The 21,753-nt window shown below is 28.4% G+C and overlaps 3 protein-coding genes and 1 long non-coding RNA gene across 7 annotated transcripts; 3 read left to right on the top strand and 1 right to left on the bottom strand.

Annotated features, from left to right (window-relative positions):
- Positions 1-88: 88 nt before the first annotated feature.
- On the top strand, positions 89-2,631 carry LOC107065740 (5-taurinomethyluridine-[tRNA] synthase subunit GTPB3, mitochondrial). Of its 3 annotated transcripts, none has more exons than XM_015319694.2 (4): positions 89-331; positions 469-642; positions 722-1,682; positions 1,830-2,631. In XM_015319694.2, exons 1-4 carry the CDS (start codon positions 181-183, stop codon positions 2,068-2,070), a joined length of 1,527 nt encoding a protein of 508 aa, XP_015175180.2. In that variant the 5' UTR covers positions 89-180; the 3' UTR covers positions 2,071-2,631. The 3 variants fall into 3 exon arrangements, with proteins under 3 accessions (XP_015175180.2, XP_015175181.2, XP_015175182.2); XM_015319695.2 differs by having other exon boundaries at positions 194-336; XM_015319696.2 differs by having other exon boundaries at positions 194-378.
- Positions 2,591-4,223, bottom strand: LOC107065741 (SOSS complex subunit B2). Its single transcript, XM_015319699.2, has 2 exons — positions 3,449-4,223; positions 2,591-3,299 (listed from the first exon to the last, which is right to left on the bottom strand). The coding sequence occupies exons 1-2, from the start codon at positions 3,905-3,907 to the stop codon at positions 3,021-3,023; spliced, it is 738 nt and encodes a 245-aa protein (XP_015175185.1). The 5' UTR covers positions 3,908-4,223; the 3' UTR covers positions 2,591-3,020.
- A 435-nt stretch (positions 4,224-4,658) lies between these two features.
- LOC149032529 (uncharacterized) lies at positions 4,659-7,469 on the top strand. 2 transcript variants are annotated; one of them, XR_016176665.1, is made up of 2 exons: positions 4,659-6,939; positions 7,218-7,469. It is a non-coding gene; the product is annotated as an uncharacterized LOC149032529 (long non-coding RNA). The 2 variants fall into 2 exon arrangements; XR_016176664.1 differs by having other exon boundaries at positions 7,154-7,469.
- A 1,816-nt stretch (positions 7,470-9,285) lies between these two features.
- LOC107065742 (solute carrier family 7 member 14) lies at positions 9,286-21,399 on the top strand. The gene is made up of 13 exons (XM_089172839.1): positions 9,286-9,461; positions 10,524-10,677; positions 10,819-11,049; positions 12,601-12,809; positions 12,921-13,092; positions 13,206-13,389; positions 13,806-13,930; positions 14,287-14,540; positions 14,939-15,181; positions 15,441-15,585; positions 15,670-15,763; positions 15,868-15,995; positions 16,803-21,399. The coding sequence occupies exons 1-13, from the start codon at positions 9,315-9,317 to the stop codon at positions 17,144-17,146; spliced, it is 2,430 nt and encodes an 809-aa protein (XP_089028965.1). The 5' UTR covers positions 9,286-9,314; the 3' UTR covers positions 17,147-21,399.
- Positions 21,400-21,753: the final 354 nt, after the last annotated feature.

Here is a 21,753-nt window from a genome sequence, read left to right as displayed (position 1 = left end):
ATCTTTATCGACTTATGATAAGATAATAAACTTCATTGATTCGAATGTTAACAATGTTTTATCGGTACGGTAGAAATCTGTAAAAAAAACTACACGAATGTTTACATCGAAAAGCATGCTTGTTACTACTAGTTGTGTTGACATGTATCATAAAACACTTGTTCTATTAATTATTTAAAAATGAAAAGCCTTCTAATCAATGTAATGTCACGATTACCTAACAATGGATTAGCTTTGCAAATGATTTTGTCTGTTAGATCATTTATGAGACATTCTGTGACATTTTGTACGGCAGAAAGAAAACACGAAACGATTTATGCTCTCTCATCTGGTTATGTATATATATATATATATATGTATATATATGTGTATTTAAATGTGTATATTTAAATGCTCATGCATACTTGCCATATAATAGAAATAAGTGAAAAATATTTTGTAATAAAAATGAATTATTTTATTTCTAAGGTCATGGTAAATGTGGCGTAGCCGTTGTCAGAATATCTGGTAGAAATGCAATAAATGCTTTAAATAAAATGACCACGATATTAAATGTAGAACCAAGAAAAGCTGTATTAAAAAAGATCTTAGATCCTGAAACAAAAGAAGTAATAGATAAAGGTTTATGTTTATGGTTTCCTGGTGAGTTTGGTTTTCTTAAACAAATTTACAAATGACAAATGTTTAGAAATATTCTATGTTGATGTTGTTTTGGTTTTAGGACCTAAATCATTCACAGGTGAAGATTGCGTGGAATTTCATGTTCATGGAGGACCAGCGATATTGAGTTCCTTGATGAATGCATTATCTAAATTAAATTTTTATCAAGCTTTGCCAGGAGAATTTACTAGACGAGCATTTTACAATAATAAATTGGATTTAGTTGAGATAGAAGGTTTAGCGGATTTAATAGAAGCTGAGACAGAACGACAAAGGAAACAAGCATTGTCACAAGCCAGTGGACGTTTGAGTAAACTTTATAAAAATTGGCGAGAAAGGCTTATTAATATTATCGCCAATTTAGAAGCTTATATTGATTTTAATGAAGAGGATAATATTGAAGATAATATCTTAGAAAATTGTCATTCTTCTATTAAATCTCTTATCAATGATATTGAAAGACATCTTTCGGATAATAGAAGTGGCGAAATTTTACGTAATGGAATAAGAACGGTTATTATTGGAAAACCAAATGTAGGCAAAAGTACGATACTGAATTATTTGGTTCAAAGAAATGCTGCCATAGTGTCACCTATCGCTGGTACTACCAGAGATATTATAGAATTAAAAATCAATATTTCCGGTTATCCAATGATATTAGCAGATACCGCAGGATTTACTAAAAGTCCTACTGATCCTGTAGAAAAAGAAGGTATCATTAGAGCAAAAGCGTACGCAGAAAATGTGGATCTGGTCATTTTAGTCATAGATTCACGCGAATATCTACAATCTGGAATGACGTACTCGAATTACATGAAGGAATATGTTAACAATATGAACTTAAATGAATTATTAAGGGACGAATGTAAAAAGAGATGTATCGTAATTGCAAATAAAATAGATCTTTTGAATGAAAAAGATAAAGAATTAATAAAAAAGGAAAATGTAGTCGCAACTTCGTTTCTAACGGAAGAAGGTCTTTCGGATATAAATAAGACTATGATAGATTGTTGTCAAGAATTGTAAGTATACCGAAATATGTATGACATAAACATTTTTATATATTGAAACGATGACTGTGTCATTCGTTATACCAATGAAAATAATTTTCAGTTACAATAGGAGAGAATTAATATATAATATAATTAAATTTAATAAAATTTTTACAGATGTTGTAATACATTTAACGAAGATCCAGTAATTAGTCAAAATAGATACAGAAATCATTTATCAAAGTGTCTAAAAAATCTGCAGAATTATATTGAAATGGTATCAAATGAAAATTACGATGCGGTAATAGCTGTTGAAGAAATACGATTTGCCATGAGAGAACTTGGAATGATAACTGGCCATGTTTACAACGATGAAATATTAAATAACATTTTTACACATTTTTGTATTGGCAAATAACAAAACGTTTTATATTTCTTATATTATCGTCATCATCTCATTTGGAATAGTTGTATATATATATATATATACACAACAAAGTGATTATCTTACAAAGTACACTACTACATGTACGAAATGATGTATACGAATCGTTGCACTGTCGGTAATTCAGGTTACAAATGGCAGTTGTGTAAGATAAATACATTTCCTTTGTAGATATGTATATGTATAGCTTTCATCAAATAGGGATTTTTGTTACGTTTGGTGGTACTTCTGTCAAACGTAGAGGTTAATCTTTCTTGTTAATTATATTCAAATGTATTGAAATAAATGTTACAAAACTACATTGAATAATTAAAACTATTTACAATAATTATTTAATTCAAATGAATATTAACAAACTAAACTAATTTTATAATATATTAGTTACTATAATACAAATCCGGAGATTTAATAGAAAGGAAAGTTTCCTTATGATTTGTTCTTGAATATATTTTATTGCAAGATTTTCAATGCATAATAAAATGAATTCAATTGATGTGATGAAATTGTAATCTAATAAAATAATGAATTAAATTACATATCTCTGTTATTGAACACAATTGAAACTTAACTGATGAAATAAGTACTAAGAGTAAAGAAGAAATACTTCTGTTTCGAGGGTACTCGTACTTGATAATATTATTCCAATATTATCTAATATTGAAATGAATTAAAAACGATTTATCTTGCTTAAATTGCATTAAAATGTTAAGGTAATTTTGGCATAATTGCTCTCAAATGCGTACAATTATATATATATGTTCATTTGAACGTATATAATTGTTACATTGTCTCGTAAGAACTGAGATATAGATAGATATAGAGAAATCTTAGAAAAAACATTTTATATTACAATCGTGTTGGATGTTGCGTCTTTGTGTGCTTCATAATAACGCGTATGATGTTATTGGTATTTTAGACATATGTTATCTGCGATCAATGCGACTACCATTTCTATAGCCCCCACGGCCTCGCGAATTACTTTTCGTGGTGGTTGTAGATTTTGTGGTAGATTCATTGCTAGAATATCTGGCAGATCCGCCAGGTAAACCTGATCCTCCACTATTATTGCCTCCATTATTTCCGCTACCCCCATTACCGATATTTCCTCTTTTTTCCGTAGTCGCTGGAGTTCCAATTGTACCGGTCGTAGATACTGTTGCAGCTGCTGCTGTCGCCGTCGCAGCAACGTTACTTTGTACAGCCTGTAAAGTATTTAATTATATGGATTAAGTTTAAGTTCATTTCTTTATATAAACCTTCCACCTTATCTACTTTGTATCGCTATGATTTCTGACAAGGATAAGAAGAAAAATAACAATAACAGTTGAATAATTCTTTAACGATAACTTACCAAAGGTTGACGTCCAGGTTGGCCAGGGATGATAGTCGCATTTCCATTGTTTGTTATCGTACTGTTAACGTTATTACCAGGTGGTCCCGATCCACTTTGATTAATCAATTGTTGGGCCAAAGCAGGATTTGGTTCGCTCATATTTAATTGTTCATTTATGACCATACAAAATTCTCCAATCTTTTGAATGTCTCCATTTTTTCCCGAATACAAGGTCAAACATTGTCTCCAGACGGAGGCATATCCTTTGGTTAATCTAACAATATCACCGGGAACTAACAGCTGACCAGGTTCATCCCAAATGGAGACATTCATACAGGCTGTACTATCTGCAACTTTGAATGTTCGAACTTCGCGGTTTTCTTTGGTGATTGTAGGATGGCCAACCTCCAAAATGATAAACACTACATTTATATTTTTCTGGCCAGGTCTTATGTCTTTTATTAACACGTATTCCATCGTCTTCTTAGCCGTTAATACAATCCCTACTGTACTTTCTTATGAGACCAACACTAGCCTTAACAAGTTCCAAAGTACGTGAGAACTTTTGTCACCGTATTATTGACGATTTGATACCTTCCCAACCCTTTCTAATAGACTGACGTTTTTCCCATGAATTTATTTCAGTGAATCTAGATGAGTACTTCTGATACCGCGATTTCCAAACGATGACTCTCGAATATGCAGAGCGTATGAAAAGTTCATAAGGATTAATACGCTTGTTACGTTGCTGATACTTTATAAAGCAAGTGTCGGCCATATTATTGTACAATCTAGTACAATTTGTGAACACTGGTATCGCTAGTACGTTGAAAATTTAACTTATCGGAGGAGCATTTCAAATCTATCCTTAATTGTTCGTAAATAGCGCCATCACTTGTTCAAGTTGCCACAAGTTGGAACTATCTTGTACATTCTCGTCGGTCATGTAGCGTTCTTCTATTATTTAGATAAACTCTACGGATAAACTATGTTGATAAAACAGAATTGTATAATTGATATATAGCGTTAAACTTATTTCGAAATTAATATTATATTATATTTTGTCTGTTTTTTTATTTTTTTATGTTTATTAATTTAATAATATTTCTCTATTGTAAAAAGAGATAATTTTCGAAAAATTTAAATAATTTTTTAAGCTAATTAACAAATAAGTTTTGTAGTAAACAATATATAATATTTGTAAAAGTACATAATTTAAATAGATTATATATAATATTTGTTCATTTTCATGATCACCTTCTAACATGTCGGTATTGACGCCGTAACGTAGCGACATCTTGAAGATTCGCATAATCTACAAGTCAAAATAGAAAATTTTAATGTTAGGTAGTATTATGCCAGTAGTAAAAGTCAATAATCAACGGTGCAATATACATTTCTTATAGGATAAAATTATTCTCCGTTTATTGTTGGAATATTCATGAATTCCACGATAAAATACGACTGTAATATATCTCACAATATATAATCTTGATTAAAAAAAATATTATCCTTAAGGAAATATTCGAATTTTATGAGAATTACTACGATAGTAATATCTACGATAGTAGAAAAGAAATAATGGAAGATCTTAAGACTTTTGACAATTGTAATTTTCAATAGAGATGAAAAATGAAGAAAAGAAGAAATAAATAAGGAAAAATATTTGCATATGGAAAACATGAAAGCGTCATCGTATAAAATGGCGTTCTGACGTAACACGATGTTACGTCAATCTTTGGTTACAGCACACAAGAAGGGTAGCATACGCGTGGGTGCGCTAGTTTTGAAAAGAGAGAAAGAGAGAGAGAGAGAGAGAGAGAGAGAGAGAGAGAAAGATAGTGGGAGTAAGAAAGTAAAGTCATGCGGGGGTGTAACGTCAATAGAAGAATCCTTTTTCAGGATTGGTGGGGGATAATACCGAAACAAGTGGCGAAGGGGACATTTGTTGAAAAAACTTGATGCTTGGCTTTTAGAATAGATGAATGTAAAAATGACGCGAAAATGTTCCTCTAAGAAAATAATCTAATAAAGCATTTGAAATGGTTTCCATATAAAATGTATTGTATTTCTATTTGGGGAATAAATAATAAATATACATTTGGAAAATAACAGAATCCTGCAGGACAGTATTATAGATTACAACATCGTTGTGTTAAAAGCATTGAAAGGTCAAGAGAGTAGAGTAGTATACGGGGTGGAGGAGAGGAGAGGGTAGCTTAGCTACGCTAAATACGCCTACGTTGATAATACAAAAGTCCTATGGACAGAGATACGTTTGAATCCTTGTATCTTTTAAATAGGTTAGGATCCATGAACAGTGAATTTACTTTTAAGTTTTTAATGTCAAACATATAACTTACTATATATTTAACAAAATCATTGATTGAAATGTATACCAAATAGAATAAAAATTGGAACAGATCTTGTCCAATGACGACATCATAGAAAGTAGTCAAAAAAACTACCCTTACGGTATACATACATATATATATATATATAGGTAGATATATATTGGATAGGAAGATAGGACGAGGGTGGAATGCATGAGGGCGCTACGGTTGGTAGGGATGACCCCCTATGGAGGTACCATCATAGGAAAATCGACTGAAGGGAAGAAAAAGCTAAACGAGACGGTAGATGGCAGGGATGATTTGAAATGGTGGGAGGGTGGGTGATAGGGGGGATAACACCTTGATTTAGCTGAATAGGGATGGCAGAATCGCGAGAAAGACGGAGAGAGAGAGAAGTGTAACCCCGCGCGAACCACTGCTAAGTCGTGTGTCGCACTAAAATGTGACTCGGGGTAGCATCGGAAACCGTGTGTGTAGAGAGGGAGGGAGTGAGAGAGAGAGATAGAAAAAAAGATAAAGAAAGAAAGAGAGAAAGAGAGAGAAAGAAAGAGAAATAGAACGAATGCGAGACTAGATAGAGAAAGATAGATAGATAGATAGTGTATGAGAGAGAGAAAGAGTACGAATGGGAGAGATAGAAAACGAAAGAGAGGAGTAAGAGGGAAGGGTGAGAAAGAAAATTGCGTGTGCCGGAATGTTTCATTAGTTTAGTGAAACTAGGAAGGAATTAGAGCTGAGAAAAACGGGATTTAGGGTGTAGGGGAGAAAGAGGTGACTGGGAACGTTTTCGAAAAGTGTGTTCGGGATCGGTGATATGCGAGTCTCGGGAAAATACAATCGGGATCCGTCGTCTTCTAACAGAATCTTCCTCAAGATTTGAACGCCTTTGGTGCCGCTGTCAACAATACATATCATTTTATCCTAGTTTGCAGAAAAGTTGATCCTTTTGTGAACGCGATAAAAGAATTATACTCGATGAATATATTATTATTATTATTATTATTATTATTATTATTAATATTATTAATGAAAAGTAAAGAGAACGAAGAGAAAAGAATCGAGTGAATTTTCGCAAAAAATAAAAAAACATAAAATAATCTATATTCATTAGAATAAGAGTCAAGAGATATTCATATATATATATAGCGTATATGTGTATGTATATATATATATATATATATATCTATATGTTCGTATATATATAATATATATATATATACGAACATATATGTATATATACATTTATGCATTAAACGTATATTTAAGAGAGAGTAAAAAAAAAGAATAATTTACATATATATGTATATATATATATATATGCATATATGTATATATATATATATATATATATATGTAATAACTGAGACAGTGGTGTGCCTGGCTCAACGAGCATCGTGATTATTATATTTATTGAAATTTCTTTAACGATAAAGAAGGAACATTAGATAATAGGAGGAAAATCATAAAAAGAAAAAAGAAAAAAGAAAAAGAAAAAAGAGAAAAGTATTGATAAAATATTAAATGAACGGATAATATCCGATGATAGCTTTTCTCCGTGATCTTTTTCATTAATTTTCCCGTTTTGTGTGCAATATTTATCGTGGACTGTGATCCTTTCTAACGGGAAGAAAGAAAGAAAGAAATAAATAAAGAAACAAATAAATAAATAAAGAAAGAAAAAAGAATCCTCGTTATTTCTATTAAGAAGAAATCGGAAAAAAAGAGAAAAAAAATCAGGTAAGTCAGCAGGTGACATTTTGTCGTTATTTCCTTCCTTCCTTCCTTCTTCTTCCTTCTTCTTCTAGCATTGTCTCTTTGTCCTTGATGACTTCATCCCTTACAAAGCTTACTTTGCAAGCTATATGGGGTAATAGTAAAAGTACTTTGGAAATTTATGTTACGATTTTGCTATAGTAAATGTAATCAATATTTCATATTTTATCGGGTATCACGTTAAAATGATATCATTTTTGTGAAATAATTGTTCGATAGTTAATACAATTATAAATTGAAATAACCAATGATTAATTGGTTTTTTTTTATAAATTTTTTTTTTCTTTTTTTTTTTTTTTTGATTAGGAGATAATTGGAAAATATTTGAACGCATGTCTTCCCCTTTCTCTTTCTCTGCGTTTAGCAAAGGGCGGGGTAAATTTGACGATACCGAAAGACTGCATGCGAGAAGCTTGTGTGTTATGTTGTTGCAGATCAATGTAGGAAAAGGAAGAACAAAAAAAATGTCGATAAAATATACATATATATATTCCATATTCTTATTCGAATAAATTTCTATTTTATATCAATGTTATATCAAATATATTATTAATTTATGAAAAATATAAAATAATATTCGCAATATTTTCTATAATAATAACAATATTACATTTATCGAGAATTTGAATTTAAATAAATTTAAGGCAATATAATTTAAACGAACATTATTATATTCAATTAGATCGTGTGAATTTTTTTTTTTTAATTTAAAATAAAAAAAAAAAATGAAAATTAAAAGAAAAATAAAGGAAAGAGAAAAAAAATATAATGAAATCGATTCGTATGGATTAAATTTTTCCCCGCAATTATAATCAATTTTTCATGAACGTGTTCTAATTTGATTATCGCGATAAAAAAATAAGAAGAAAAAAAAAACATACGTAGTATTATAGTTTAGGTAGTATCCTTTTAATCCGAGATAAACAAATCGTGACGTATCTAGTTTTCATAGATACCGGCAGCATTGCCGTTGATCGATCTTGTAGGTTTCAGGGTTATGTTATAAGGTCTCTCTCTCTCCTTTCTCAACTCGAGTGGAACTTTCAGTTTTTTAAGCTAAAATAAAAAATAAAAAAAAACAAAAAAAACAAAAGAATAAAAAAGCCAATATAATATTTTTCCATATTATTTTTATATATTTTTTTTTGCGAATAACATTGTATTTCTTTTTTTCTTTTCTTTTGTTTCTTGTCGTTTTCTTTTTTCCTCTTACAATCGATGCAAATAATTAAATAAAACAACACTTTGTAATCGATTATACAAATATAAAAGTTAAATATGAATAATTAATTTTTGTTCGTTAGTTAGAAATTAATATTTAAATAATGCATGAATTATTAATAATTCACGCATTAATTTTTTTTCGCAATGAACGCGTATGATTCATAAGATTTATATATATATATATATATATATATATATATATGTTATTAGATATATGATTTACCATTGATAACTGACTCTTCGTAATATCTGGTATATGACCCTCTTAGGCTTGCATTAAAGTCTCCTGTTAATATTTGTTTTTACATCTTTTACCTCTTTTTATTTATTCATGCACGATTCTTCTTTACTTTTTACTTTTTTACTTTCTTTTTTTTATCACACGCAAACATGTAACATATAGCTATTGTCTTACTTGCTTATATATTTATAAATTATAACACATTGTATAATTATAAATGAAATAATAATAATAATAATAATAATAATAATAATAATAATAATAAAATGATAAAATTATTTTTTGTAGAAAAATGAAGCTCGATTTTATGGACCGTGAAAAGGGGTTGGAGCTTTTTGGGAAATTAATAAGAACAAAAAATATCGACAGTTTGCAAGGTGAACAAACGAAAACGAGTCCAGAAACATTGAATACAGCTGATCAAAAGCAGAAATTACAGGTAAATATATATCTATGTATATACATTTATACATCTATATAGGTAGGTAGGTAGGTAGGTAGGTGGATGAATATATATGTATGCGTGAGCGTATATTTCTTTTTTTCTTGTATTTTTTTCTTAATTAATTCCAACTCTTGAGACAAATTGCAAATGAATTTATTTATCGAGAGCAAGGAAATACTATGAATTAATTACTTATCAAAGTCAATTTGTTATTGAATAAATTAAACATGAACGTAAAAAATAAAGTAAAGTAAAGAAAGTAAAGAAAAAGAAAGGAAAAGAAAAGAAAAGAAAAGAAAAGAAAAGAAAACAGAAATATTAATAATTTATATCGCAAATCGATTTATAAATAGAGTTCTAAACTGACTTTTTGAGTTGATAGATTCTTAGACCTACATACTTTTAGATCTATGCGCGGCGTATCGAGGTATACGACGTGCCATTCGCACCACTACGTATTGATCTCGGTTTATTTTTAACCGAAATCTTTCCTTTTTTTCTTATTTTTTTCTTTTTTTTTTTTCAATATCATTTATTATTGGGCAATACGAAAAATTAAAGTCCGAGACGCATAATAGTAGCGCGTAAACCGTGAAATCAAATCTCATATGTCACGTATCATATTTGCTATTTGTCGATAATAATAATAATAATAATAATAAGATAATAATAATAATATAATATAATATATATAACATAATTTATAATATTATATATATATAAACCCTTCGGGGAAGCAGTAAAATGTATCTATCTATCTATCTATATTATATATATATTATATTATAATATTTATATTATTATATTTATATTATAATATTTTATATTATATAATATATATATATACATTATATATAATATAAAATAAATTAAATCTATATTATTTATATATATATAATAAATAATAATATTACAAATAAATATATTATAATAATATTAATAATAAGATAATAAATAGGTTTTATAATGTCAAACCAAAAAAAAGATACTACAAATATATATAAGTATAAACTATTAAAATAAAATAACGTAGTAGTATTTATATAAATATTTTAGAAGTGTCTGACTACTCTGGACCTGACGTCTTTAGGAGTTGGTTCCTGCGTCGGAACGGGGATGTACCTAGTCGCAGGAATGGTTGCACACAGTGTTGCTGGACCTGGCGTAGTTATATCATTCATAATTGCTGCTATTGCATCCATTTTTTCTGGTAAATCATTGAGAGAAATCATGTGGAGGGAAAAGAAAAATGAATTTCTTACTCATCTTCTTCAATTCCACAATCCAAATCTCAATCCCAATTCCAATAACTTTGAATCTAATTGAAATTATTGTACGACTTCAATTTTAGGTGCATGTTATGCAGAATTTGGAGTTAGAGTACCACACACAACTGGCAGTGCTTATATGTACAGTTACGTGACAGTAGGAGAACTGATAGCTTTTATTATCGGTTGGAACATGGTACTCGAATATTTGATAGGTACGAGTGCCTGTGCTTGCGCCCTTAGCGCTTGCTTGGATGCCCTATCGAATGGTGCTGTCTCAGGAGCTATAGCTAACAACATTGGTACTATATTTGGTGAGTATAATTATTTTTATTTTATTTTATTTCTTTTTCGTGATATTCTTCAAACATTTCTTATTTTCCTTGTTAATTTATTTGTATTTCTTGTTTTGATTAAAAGAGGAAAGGAAATAAGAAGAAAAAAAAAAAACAGAAAAAAAATCAAATAAATCGTAGGCATCGTTCGTATTGAAATTTCATTAATTGTAAGATCTGTCAGTAGCACGTGTCCTCGAAGTAAGAGAAATCGATTGGGGAAAAAGCTATCTATGTACCTTGCCCTGAATCCTACACCTTACCTATCCCTATCGTACTAACAATTAAGTACTCTTTCAGTCGTCTTCTTGACCTCCTTTTAAATAATTTAATACAACGAAAGATGAATTTTCTATGAAAGGACAATTCGTTTAAGAGAACATTTTTCTTTTTAATATATCTTTTTTTTTTTTTTAAACCATTTAACAACAGTGATTATCTCATTTCAATTCGAACTACTTTATCTCCTTATCGATATTCTCATTCAAATCGTTAACGCGTCCTTAACTCGATACAGTTAGAGAATCGTGTAGTAGAGTAAGAAAATAGGTAAAAGGTTTTGCTCCAATTATTGTTCACCAAGCTTTACACACTCGACCGCGATCTGTAGGAAACGAGAGAAGTTATCAAGCGAAAAACACGTGCCACGAATCACGCGTGTTAGCATCACATATACTATACATGTATAAATATTTACACCTACGTACCCTTATATATATATATTTATTTTATAACTATATATATAACTATAACTATATATATAGTTATAAAATAATATAGTTCATAAATATATATATATAGGCGTTTAAATAGTGACCGCGTATTTATTCATACGAATATAAAAGATTTTCTTTATATAAAGAACATAGAGAAGTGAAACACTACTCTCTCTCTCTCTCTCTCTTTTTTTTTCTCTTTTGTCTTCACGTTTATATATATATATATATATATATATATATTTATATCATCATCGTATTATACTATATCCATATTACGTGCAATTGAATTAGTTTTTCGTGCACTCATAGTCATAAAGACATGCGAATCGTGGGCAGAGGAAATAAGTGAAGGATAAAGGGTAGGGGAGGATAAACGACAAAAGGGATAGATGGGTAAGGGCGCTTGCGCGGATCTAGTTTACGGCACCTGTGGACCTCATCGATCCAAACTTAGTTCCCAAACGAAGCACATACTCGGACGCTTTTTGACCTATCCACCTGTGTCACGATGAGAGCTTTCTTTCCTTTGTTTCACTTTTCCTCTTTTCATTCTGTATATATTGCCTTTTTCTTTTGTTTTCTTTTCTTTTTTCTTCTTTGATATATCTCATTGGGTCCGGGACTAATAGGAATAAAATGATACTACTCATCGATGAACAGTCTCAATCCAATTGGGATTAATTTGATGTTACAACATGATAGAACATATTTAGTAATATGATTATCATTATTATCAATATTAGTTATAATTATGTTTAATTTATAATTGAATATGTATTTTTTTTTGTTTTTTGTTTCTCTATCGTACCAGAACGACCACCTGATTGCCTAGCCTTTATCATAACGATATTGATGATGTTACTGATGGCAGCTGGGGTTAAAAAGTCTTTGGTGTTTAATAACGTACTCAATGCAATTAATCTAGCAGTATGGGTTTTCGTAATGGCTGCTGGTATGTTCTATGTTGACTCGAATAATTGGTCCGAACACAAGGGATTTCTTCCATTTGGTTGGAGTGGGGTAAGAATAAAGAGAAATGAGGGTTTTTAATCGTAGGATATAAAAAATCAGACATATTTTAGTCTGATATATATTTATATATATATTTGATTTGTCGTTTATTATTTGTAGGTATTTACAGGAGCGGCAACATGTTTTTACGCGTTTATTGGTTTCGATATAATTGCAACTACCGGGGAAGAAGCAACTAATCCTAAACGAAGTATTCCTCTAGCGATAGTTTCTTCGTTGATAATTATTCTCATAGCTTACGTTACCAGTAGTATGGTATTGACTCTGATCGGTGAGAAAATAATAATAATAATAATAATAATAATAATAATAATAATAATAATAATAAATAATATTAAGTAATAGTAAAAAAAAAATTAATAATAATAATGTTATTTTAATTAGTACCATACGAAGAAGTTGATCAAGATTCCGCATTGGTCGAAATGTTCGGTCACGTTGGTGCATATAAATGCAAATACATAGTAGCTGTAGGTGCATTAGCTGGTCTCACAGTGTCCATGTTCGGCAGTATGTTTCCAATGCCTAGAATAGTTTATGCCATGGCTCAAGATGGCCTCATTTTTCGGTAAAATAAATTTTATCCTTTATTATATTATCTAAATAATTATTTAACCCTTTTCGGACGTATTCAATTTAGACATGGGTGTCGCGTAGTGGTTGGAATTAATTTATATATATATATTTTATATATATATATATATATATATATATATATATATATATATATATATATATATATACATATACAATATATTTATTATGTAAAATACATATTATGTAAAAATACATATAAAATATATATATAAGATTAGCACACGGTTTTTGTGTAGTGGCTGAGAGCAGACATACGACCAGAACGCTAGTAAAAAGGTTTTAGTAGCTGAAAGTGGACACGCATCCGAAAAGGGTTAATAATAATTAATATTATAATCAATACAAATTTTCTTTAATGTTAAATATACATATATTTTTTTATTATAGAACTTTAAGCCACGTATGGCCAACAACTGGTACTCCAGCATTAGCCACATTAACATCTGGTCTTTGCGCTGCATTCGCAGCATTATTAATACAATTAGAAGTTTTGGTAGAAATGATGTCGATCGGTGAGATAATTAAATAATTAATTAATCAAATTAATTGTCGAATCATTTTATAATCAAACTCTTATATGAGCTGTTTATTTTGAAATTGGGTTAAGTACGTTTATATTTGAATCGAGATATTGAAGGATTTATCGTTGGATTAAATTTAAAAATATGGATAACATAATAATGTTTTTGGGTTGAGTTAAAGTATTTCATTTATTATCCCAATTAGCATAATTAATATTATTTAAGAAATAATATGTATTTGATGGCTATGATTGGATTTATGTAACTTTCAAAATAAACGGCTCATACGTTTATTTGAAGAAAGAATATTTTTAGAAATGTTTGTATATTTTTGTTTAAAAATACAGGTACCTTGTTAGCGTATACTCTCGTATCTACTTGTGTCTTAATATTACGGTATCAACCGCATACAACCAATTTAGTCGAACTTCTTCCACAAAGTCTCCGTACACCGTGTCGTTCTCCGACTAAAGAAACTCAAGTAAACGGACAAGTAACTTACGGTAAAGAACTTAGACCTGATCAATTGACAACTGCATTGAATACTGCTCAAGTAACTCAACCAGAGTTAATGACTACTAATAATGGACAACGTATCATGGTAAATATATTATACTATATGAAATTATTATTTAACACTTTCCGTGTCACGGCAAGTTTTGAAGATTTTCCATTAGTTCCGTGTGGCGTGTATAGGACCCCCAACACTTTAAAGATTAAATAAAGTTGTTTAGGACGTGTATGTTTATTACATTTTTTCAATATTACAAAGCTATAATTGTTAGTAAGAAAAAGATATAAATTTGAATATGCATTGGACAACAAAGGAAAATAATTTCCATTTTTAAGGAATTCTTGATTTTTCAATGAGAATTTCAAGTGACCTGAACGAAAAGTTCAGCAGCGGGAGTTGTATACACCCCACACGGCACGGAACGTGTTAACTGTAAAAATCAGACCAAACAAATATAACAATATGTTGCAAATGCATTTGTTTAGGTAAGACGGGTCAGAAGGTGTAATAGTTCCTCTCCAGATTCTGACGACACTTATGGCGCGGAAGAAGACGAAGTTGGTTTGGGAAAAGACGATCAATATTTAGTTAGCGATAGAACGGAAAACAAATTTTACGGTAGTGTTCATGCGGCGGCAGCCGCTTCCAGTTGCGGAAGTACGCATCAATATCCTGGAAATACACCAATCATAGGACCGCCTTTAAATTATTTACAACGCCGATTACAGGTAATACTCTAAAAATATTTTAGAAATTATATTTCTTTTGGCGCGTTATGGAAAAAGTTAATTTTTACGATGCGAGCGCATAGAGACACGAAAACAATTTAACAGTATGAAGTTAGTTGATAGTTGATTCGATATATTCGATATATCTCTTTTATTTCGTATTTCTATACAAATAAAAATTGTTTTTATTTATTTTTTGTTTCTTTATATTTCAATGTATCGTATAAAAGAAAAAGTAATGGGTTTTTTTTTTGTTAAGGCTGCACAATATCTCTGTCCTGCCATATTTCCATGGGTGGATAGAGGACCCGCCACCGAGGCATCGGGTCATTATGTCATGAAATTAGTCGGTATCTTGTATTTATTAATTTTGATCTTCGATATTATCATTGTATGTAGAATGGGTGAGTAATTGTTTATATCTAATTAAATTTTTATTCGGTCACAATAACTACTATCTAATAATGTTGTTTTAAATATGATTCAAGGTGATATAGGCACTTTTACAACGATAGTATTGTTCGTATTGTTTTTCGCGATTGTTGGAATACTTTTGGCCATAAGTAGGAAACCGCAAAACAGGTGATTAAGATCTACAAAATTTAAACTGTTATCAATAGACAAATATGACGATATATAATTTCAAATAAAATCATTGTAATCGTGCGATATTATATTTATTGCAGAAACACTTTAATGTTCACAACACCGGGATTACCATTTGTTCCAGCCATTGCTGTAACTGTTAACATTTACCTCATCTTCAAACTTAGCATCTTGACTTTAGTTAGATTTACAGTTTGGATGATACTTGGTATGTGTAATATATATATATATATATAGTAATTTCACGAAAGTATTTCAACACTTATCATGAAATATTTTATTAATTATAATAAGTATATTATACAACACTTACCGATATATTATTAACATTGGATGAAAGTGTGACTCTCAAGATTGTATAGGTAAAGTTTCAACTATATCGAAATATATCTATGCATATACAATAATTATGATTTGTTTCTTACAAACGTAAAGATGGCTGAAATTATAAAAATACAGATAACATATACAAACATAACAGATACAAGAAAGCAGATAACTCGGAAATCTTTAATATTTAGTAGGACCACCTTTGTTACGAATAACATCTTGTTAACGATTATAAATACTCTTTACTAATTTTTCCAATACATATATATATATATATATATATATATATATATATATATATATATATAATATATTTTTATTAATTATAAAATATTATTATTTAATAAAATTAAATAACATTATTAATTAATTAAATAATATTATTAATATAAATATATAATATTAATATATTTTTATATCATATAGAAATATAACATAGAAATAATATATAAATATAATATAATATATATAATTATATTTCGATTTGCTTGAAACTTTACCTATAAAATCTAGAGAATCTGATATTAATAATATATTGATAAGTATCATATATATATATATACCAATTATAATGAATAAAACACTTCCTAATAAGTGTTCAAATACATTCATGTGAGTCATTGTATAGAGTTATTCAAACTAACAGAGATTAATAGATACATTTCACTTATCATATTCATTTCAGGCTTCATAATGTACTTCTATTATGGTATTAAACATAGCAGTTTAGAAGAAAGGAACGTTCAAGGTAACGCGGATGAAGTTGTTAACGAGTGTACAACGGGAAATATCGAGTTGACTGTTACCGATCAACAAAGACACACCCCGCATAATCAGCAAACTGCGTATACGAACGTGGATTCTAATATTTATGCGGGTCAACAGCTTGACGCATTCGGCCAACCCGTATTTGGTAGTACAAACTTTGGAGGTACACCGACGAATTACACGAATCAATCGCACAGCCAATCACCATCGAGCACTGCACTCTTCGTTCAACAAGATAACTTTCCAACTTGGGACGATTGAAGATATTGACGATAGAAAGAGAAAAGGGAATAGGGTGGGAGGAAGTTAGAAAGAGAGAGAGAGAGAGAGAGAGATAAAAAGAGAGAGACAAACGGATAATTATACGAAAGCCTATAATAAGTTTACCTATAATGAAATGATTATTAATCATTATACCCGATACATAAATAGGCGACGAAATGTTGGTTGGTTATCAAAAATCATTAAAAAAAAAAAAACAAAAAAAAACAAAAAAATGGATGAAGAAACGGATCAATTCGTTAGAAAAATAACTGTTTCTAGCTCTCTATAATATATTAATGACGATCAGTGTAATAATAACCAATCGAAAAATAGAATAACATTCGCCCGTATTTTTATTTAATTTCTTTTTGTTATTCTTTTCGTTTCCTTTTTTTTTTTATTTATTTATTGTAATAGACATTGCGTAAAAACACTTTATACGATAATAGAAAAGCGTGCTTTGAACGAATAAGACTTGAAATGAACCCGAAGTCACACTCGACATAGGAATGCAAAGGGTTAATAAATGGCGGCGGTGGTGCATTTAGTAATTTTGCTCTTACACCTGAAACATGAGCAATAATGTCATCACATTTGTTTTTTAAATGATATAAAAAAAAACATACACACACACAAAAATAAGGAATGGAGTTTAATATCTCTTTCTTTCTCTCTCTCTCTCTCTCTCTCTTTCTTTCTATCTGTCTAATCTATCTATCTCTTTTTCTCTTACACTTAAATACACACATATACAGACATACAACGCTTACTCGCTCACTCAATCTCTTTTTCTCTCTTCTTTCTCTTTCTATTTCTATTTCTCTTATTCTCCATTGCTCAAATGTCAAAACAAAATGTCAATTTTGACTAGAAGTTCACGATATTGTTATCGCTCAATTCGATTGATTATTGCTATTTTAAAAACATATTTTATCGGTCGTCAAACAAAAAAAATAAGTTTCATTTTTGTCCCGTGATTAAGCAGTTTATACAAGATCGTTGATAAGATATAATATTACGCGTATACTGAAATAATAATAATTAATAATTAATAATTAATAATTAATAATAATAATTATTATTATAATAGAAGTAAACAAACAAAAAAAGAAATATAAAATAAAAATAGGATGAATTCTCTCGAGAAATTTTATTGATGATTGAGAAAAGAGAGAAATGAGAATTATTTCAAGTTGAAAAAAAAGAAAAAGAAAAAGAAAAAGAAAAAGAAAAAGAAAAAAGAAAAATTTAAATTGGCAAAGATAAGAATAAAAAAAAAAAGGTGTAAAATTAGGATAATTAATATCTCACAAAGAAAACAAAAATACCAAATGAAAATGTTTTTCATTATTAGTAACTATTAATAATTAATAATATATATATATATAAGTTTATCAAATGATTATATATATATATATATATATATATATATATATCGAATAAGATAAAGATGAAGAGATGAGATGAAAAAAAAGCAATGGTAGTAATACGACAGTAAAAAGTGAAAGTGAAATAGAGAATGAAAAGGAAAGAAATGGGGGAGAGTAGAGAAAGTGACTGTGAATGATGAGTGAATGATTGGAAAGAAGAGGATAGATAGATCGAAATAAATAGAAAGAAAGAAAGAGAGAGAGAGAGAGAGAGAATGAGAAATAGAAAGAGACAGAGACAGAGACAGAGACAGAGACAGAGAGAGAGAGAGAGAGAGAGAGAGAGGAAAAGTGCGTACATGTATTTAAAAAAAGAGTGAACTAGTATAAATGTGTGAGTCAATGAAAGAGAATATACTTACAAAACTGTCTTGCCTAAATCTAGTCTTTCCCAAAAAAAAAAGAAGAAAAAAAAAGGAATGTAACGTAGCTTAATATACATTCTAATATCCTATATCTTTAAGCTTACAAATACTTAACATACAGCCAGTGTCCCTTAAAATCGTACACCCTTTAAACTTTATTATTTAATAATGGATGTAGGATTTTAAGTGACACTCGTTGTACATCTTACCTCAAATAATTCAATTACTTTTCATTTAAACACAAACACAAACATATATATATATACATACACACATACAGATAATTTGTATAAATATAAATTACTCTAGCCATTTAAGAGCGTGTCACGTCTCTATGATTCCAGTATTTGTGTAAGAAATAATAATAATAATAATAATAATAATAATAATAATAATAATAATAATAATAATAATAATAATATTTACACAAAAAGAAATATATAGACAGAAAAAAATGAAGATGAAGAAGAAGAGACGTAACAAAAAAAAAGTGATATTTATTTTTATGTATATATATATATATATATATATATATATATATATATATATATATATATGTATACATATATATATATTATATATAAATATATTTGTCGATGTTTTGGAAAGATCATTTGTCGCTAAAAAATATGCTAAAAATGAATTATTATTATTGTGCTTCTCTGTCGGTCGGCGTATTCCGCACGATTAGTCAAAATTAGTAAAGCAACTTACTCCCTCTCAATAGTTAAACAATTCAGATTGAAATAATGGTCGAGTCTCACAAAAATTAGAAATTATTTCTTTAACAATCTTCTTCCCATATTGAAATTTTACAAAAACAACTTGGAGATAAATATTTTCTATATTTTATTGTCTTTCTCTTATTCTTTTTAAATTTAAAAATTTTTTTTTTTTTTTTTTTTTTTTAGTGATTTTATTCAAATCTTTGGTTTGAACATTTGTAAATAATATAAATTAGTATTTATTTAATACTATAGGATACGCACAATTTTGAACATTCGTTTTATTTATTTATTCTTATTTTTAAATTCATGAAGTATTTATTATTATTATATTCTCTAACTCTCATTATAATTATTATTAATAATAATTAATATAAGTTTGTTTTCAGAGACACGACCTTATCTTTTCAAGTTGATCTTGTATTTTTTTTTTTTGCTGCGTTTCTTTCACAAGGCAAGAACTTTTCGCATTTTTACAATTCTTATGTCTTTAATAATAATAATAATAATAATAATAATAATAATAATAATAATAATAAAAACTAAAAGAAAAAAGGAAATGTATCTGCATTCTCATCTTATGACCGGAATAAAGGAAAGAAAAATCTTAATTATGTTAACCATTTTTGCGAAAGAAAAGCAGCAATTTATTATTATTATTATTATCGTTATTATTATTATTATTATTATTATTATTATTATTACTAGGAGGCATTATAGTTATTATTGTTATTATCATCTAACTTCCAGAGCATTTATAAAAAATAAAAATGATCTAATGCTCAATTAAAAATGAATAATAATAATAATAATAATCGTCGGCAGGTTCGACGATAAAAAATCAATTTGCTTCTCGATATACGGTATATACATATATACATATACATACATATATATATATATATATATATATATATATATATATATATATATATTTCTATATTTTGCTTTGAACTCTTTCAAAAATCCCTTTTTAGTATGTAATAATTGAAAAAAAAAAATGATTAGAAACATTGCATATAATCTAATCTTACATAGTAAAATCAATCAACGTTTGTAATAATACAATAATGTCATTTTGTCAAGTAAAATTGCATATTGACAAATAATCATTTTTTCATCCAAATTTATCGTAAGTTTATTTATTTATCGTTGGCAATGTTATTTTTTGTTGTTGTTGTCTGTCAATCTTATTTTAACTTGTTAAGTGTTAAGTGTTTTGAAGGACTCGACTACTAATTGCAAAGTTAAATCTAACTTTGCGTTTGTTAATTAGAAAGCAATTTGTTTTTTTGGTAAGAAATGTCTTAACGGGGAAAGAGATAATCAACAAAAAAATACGAAATTTCGTTAGCCAAGTTTTATTGAGTAAATGAAACTTTTAATGAGAGAGTACAACAACGAAGTACACGTAGGAAGACAACAAGTGTCGTGTTGGATTGTGAAATTGTTATAATCAAGTTTTAACTTGTTTTCATCAGATAAATCAAATTTATTATCTATTTATTTTTTCAATAGTTTATAATATATTTTACCAAACAAAAAAATAGAATTTGTTATAAATTATATATATATATATATATATATATATATTCATTTTCAACGTTCTATATTTTAAAAGTTATCATTTGAATATTAAGTTATTCTATAATAACGATACGTTTTAATTGTTAATAATCTATTATTATTATTATTATTATTATTATTATTATTATTATTATTATTATTATTATTATTATTAAAATAAAGAAAAAAAGGGCTGAATAAACGAAGAAATATAATTACACGTATTATAATATTACATGTATACTCTCTCGTGCTTCTGCATATCCGTTGACATATCAAATGTAACAATACTTACAACACACACTGATCGATTTGATTTGTTTAGTTGTATGTAATTTTAGTTTTTCTTTTTTTTTTTTTTAGTTAATCAAATTTTCTTTATCTTTAGATAAGAAACAGAAGAGGCCTATGCAATAATCGATTTAAATATAATTAAAGATAAAGAAAAAGTATTTAAAGATAAAAAAAAGAAAGTAAAAGAAAAGACAACATATGATTTCTTTTTCAAATTTTAAATT

Source organism: Polistes dominula, unplaced genomic scaffold, assembly GCF_049000335.1.
Source record: "Polistes dominula isolate Pdom_NZ unplaced genomic scaffold, Pdom_raw_medaka contig_23, whole genome shotgun sequence".
In the NCBI taxonomy this organism is placed as follows: domain Eukaryota; kingdom Metazoa; phylum Arthropoda; class Insecta; order Hymenoptera; family Vespidae; genus Polistes; species Polistes dominula.
Note: the sequence above shows the minus strand (reverse complement) of the source record. Positions and strands in the feature narration are given on the sequence as shown.

What these genes read in the sequence shown, in the direction of transcription:
- LOC107065740 (XM_015319694.2), top strand. Translation starts at nt 181, where the DNA reads ATGAAAAGCCTTCTAATCAATGTAATGTCACGATTACCTAACAATGGA. An exon ending in TTTATGTTTATGGTTTCCTG is followed by an intron (nt 643 to 721) that starts GTGAGTTTGGTT and finishes TTTTGGTTTTAG; the next exon opens with GACCTAAATCATTCACAGGT. An exon ending in ATAGATTGTTGTCAAGAATT is followed by an intron (nt 1,683 to 1,829) that starts GTAAGTATACCG and finishes AAATTTTTACAG; the next exon opens with ATGTTGTAATACATTTAACG.
- LOC107065741 (XM_015319699.2), bottom strand. Translation starts at nt 3,907, where the DNA reads ATGGAATACGTGTTAATAAAAGACATAAGACCTGGCCAGAAAAATATA. An exon ending in AACCTGGACGTCAACCTTTG is followed by an intron (nt 3,300 to 3,448) that starts GTAAGTTATCGT and finishes AATACTTTACAG; the next exon opens with GCTGTACAAAGTAACGTTGC.
- LOC107065742 (XM_089172839.1), top strand. Translation starts at nt 9,315, where the DNA reads ATGAAGCTCGATTTTATGGACCGTGAAAAGGGGTTGGAGCTTTTTGGG. An exon ending in ATCAAAAGCAGAAATTACAG is followed by an intron (nt 9,462 to 10,523) that starts GTAAATATATAT and finishes TAAATATTTTAG; the next exon opens with AAGTGTCTGACTACTCTGGA. An exon ending in TATTGCATCCATTTTTTCTG is followed by an intron (nt 10,678 to 10,818) that starts GTAAATCATTGA and finishes CTTCAATTTTAG; the next exon opens with GTGCATGTTATGCAGAATTT.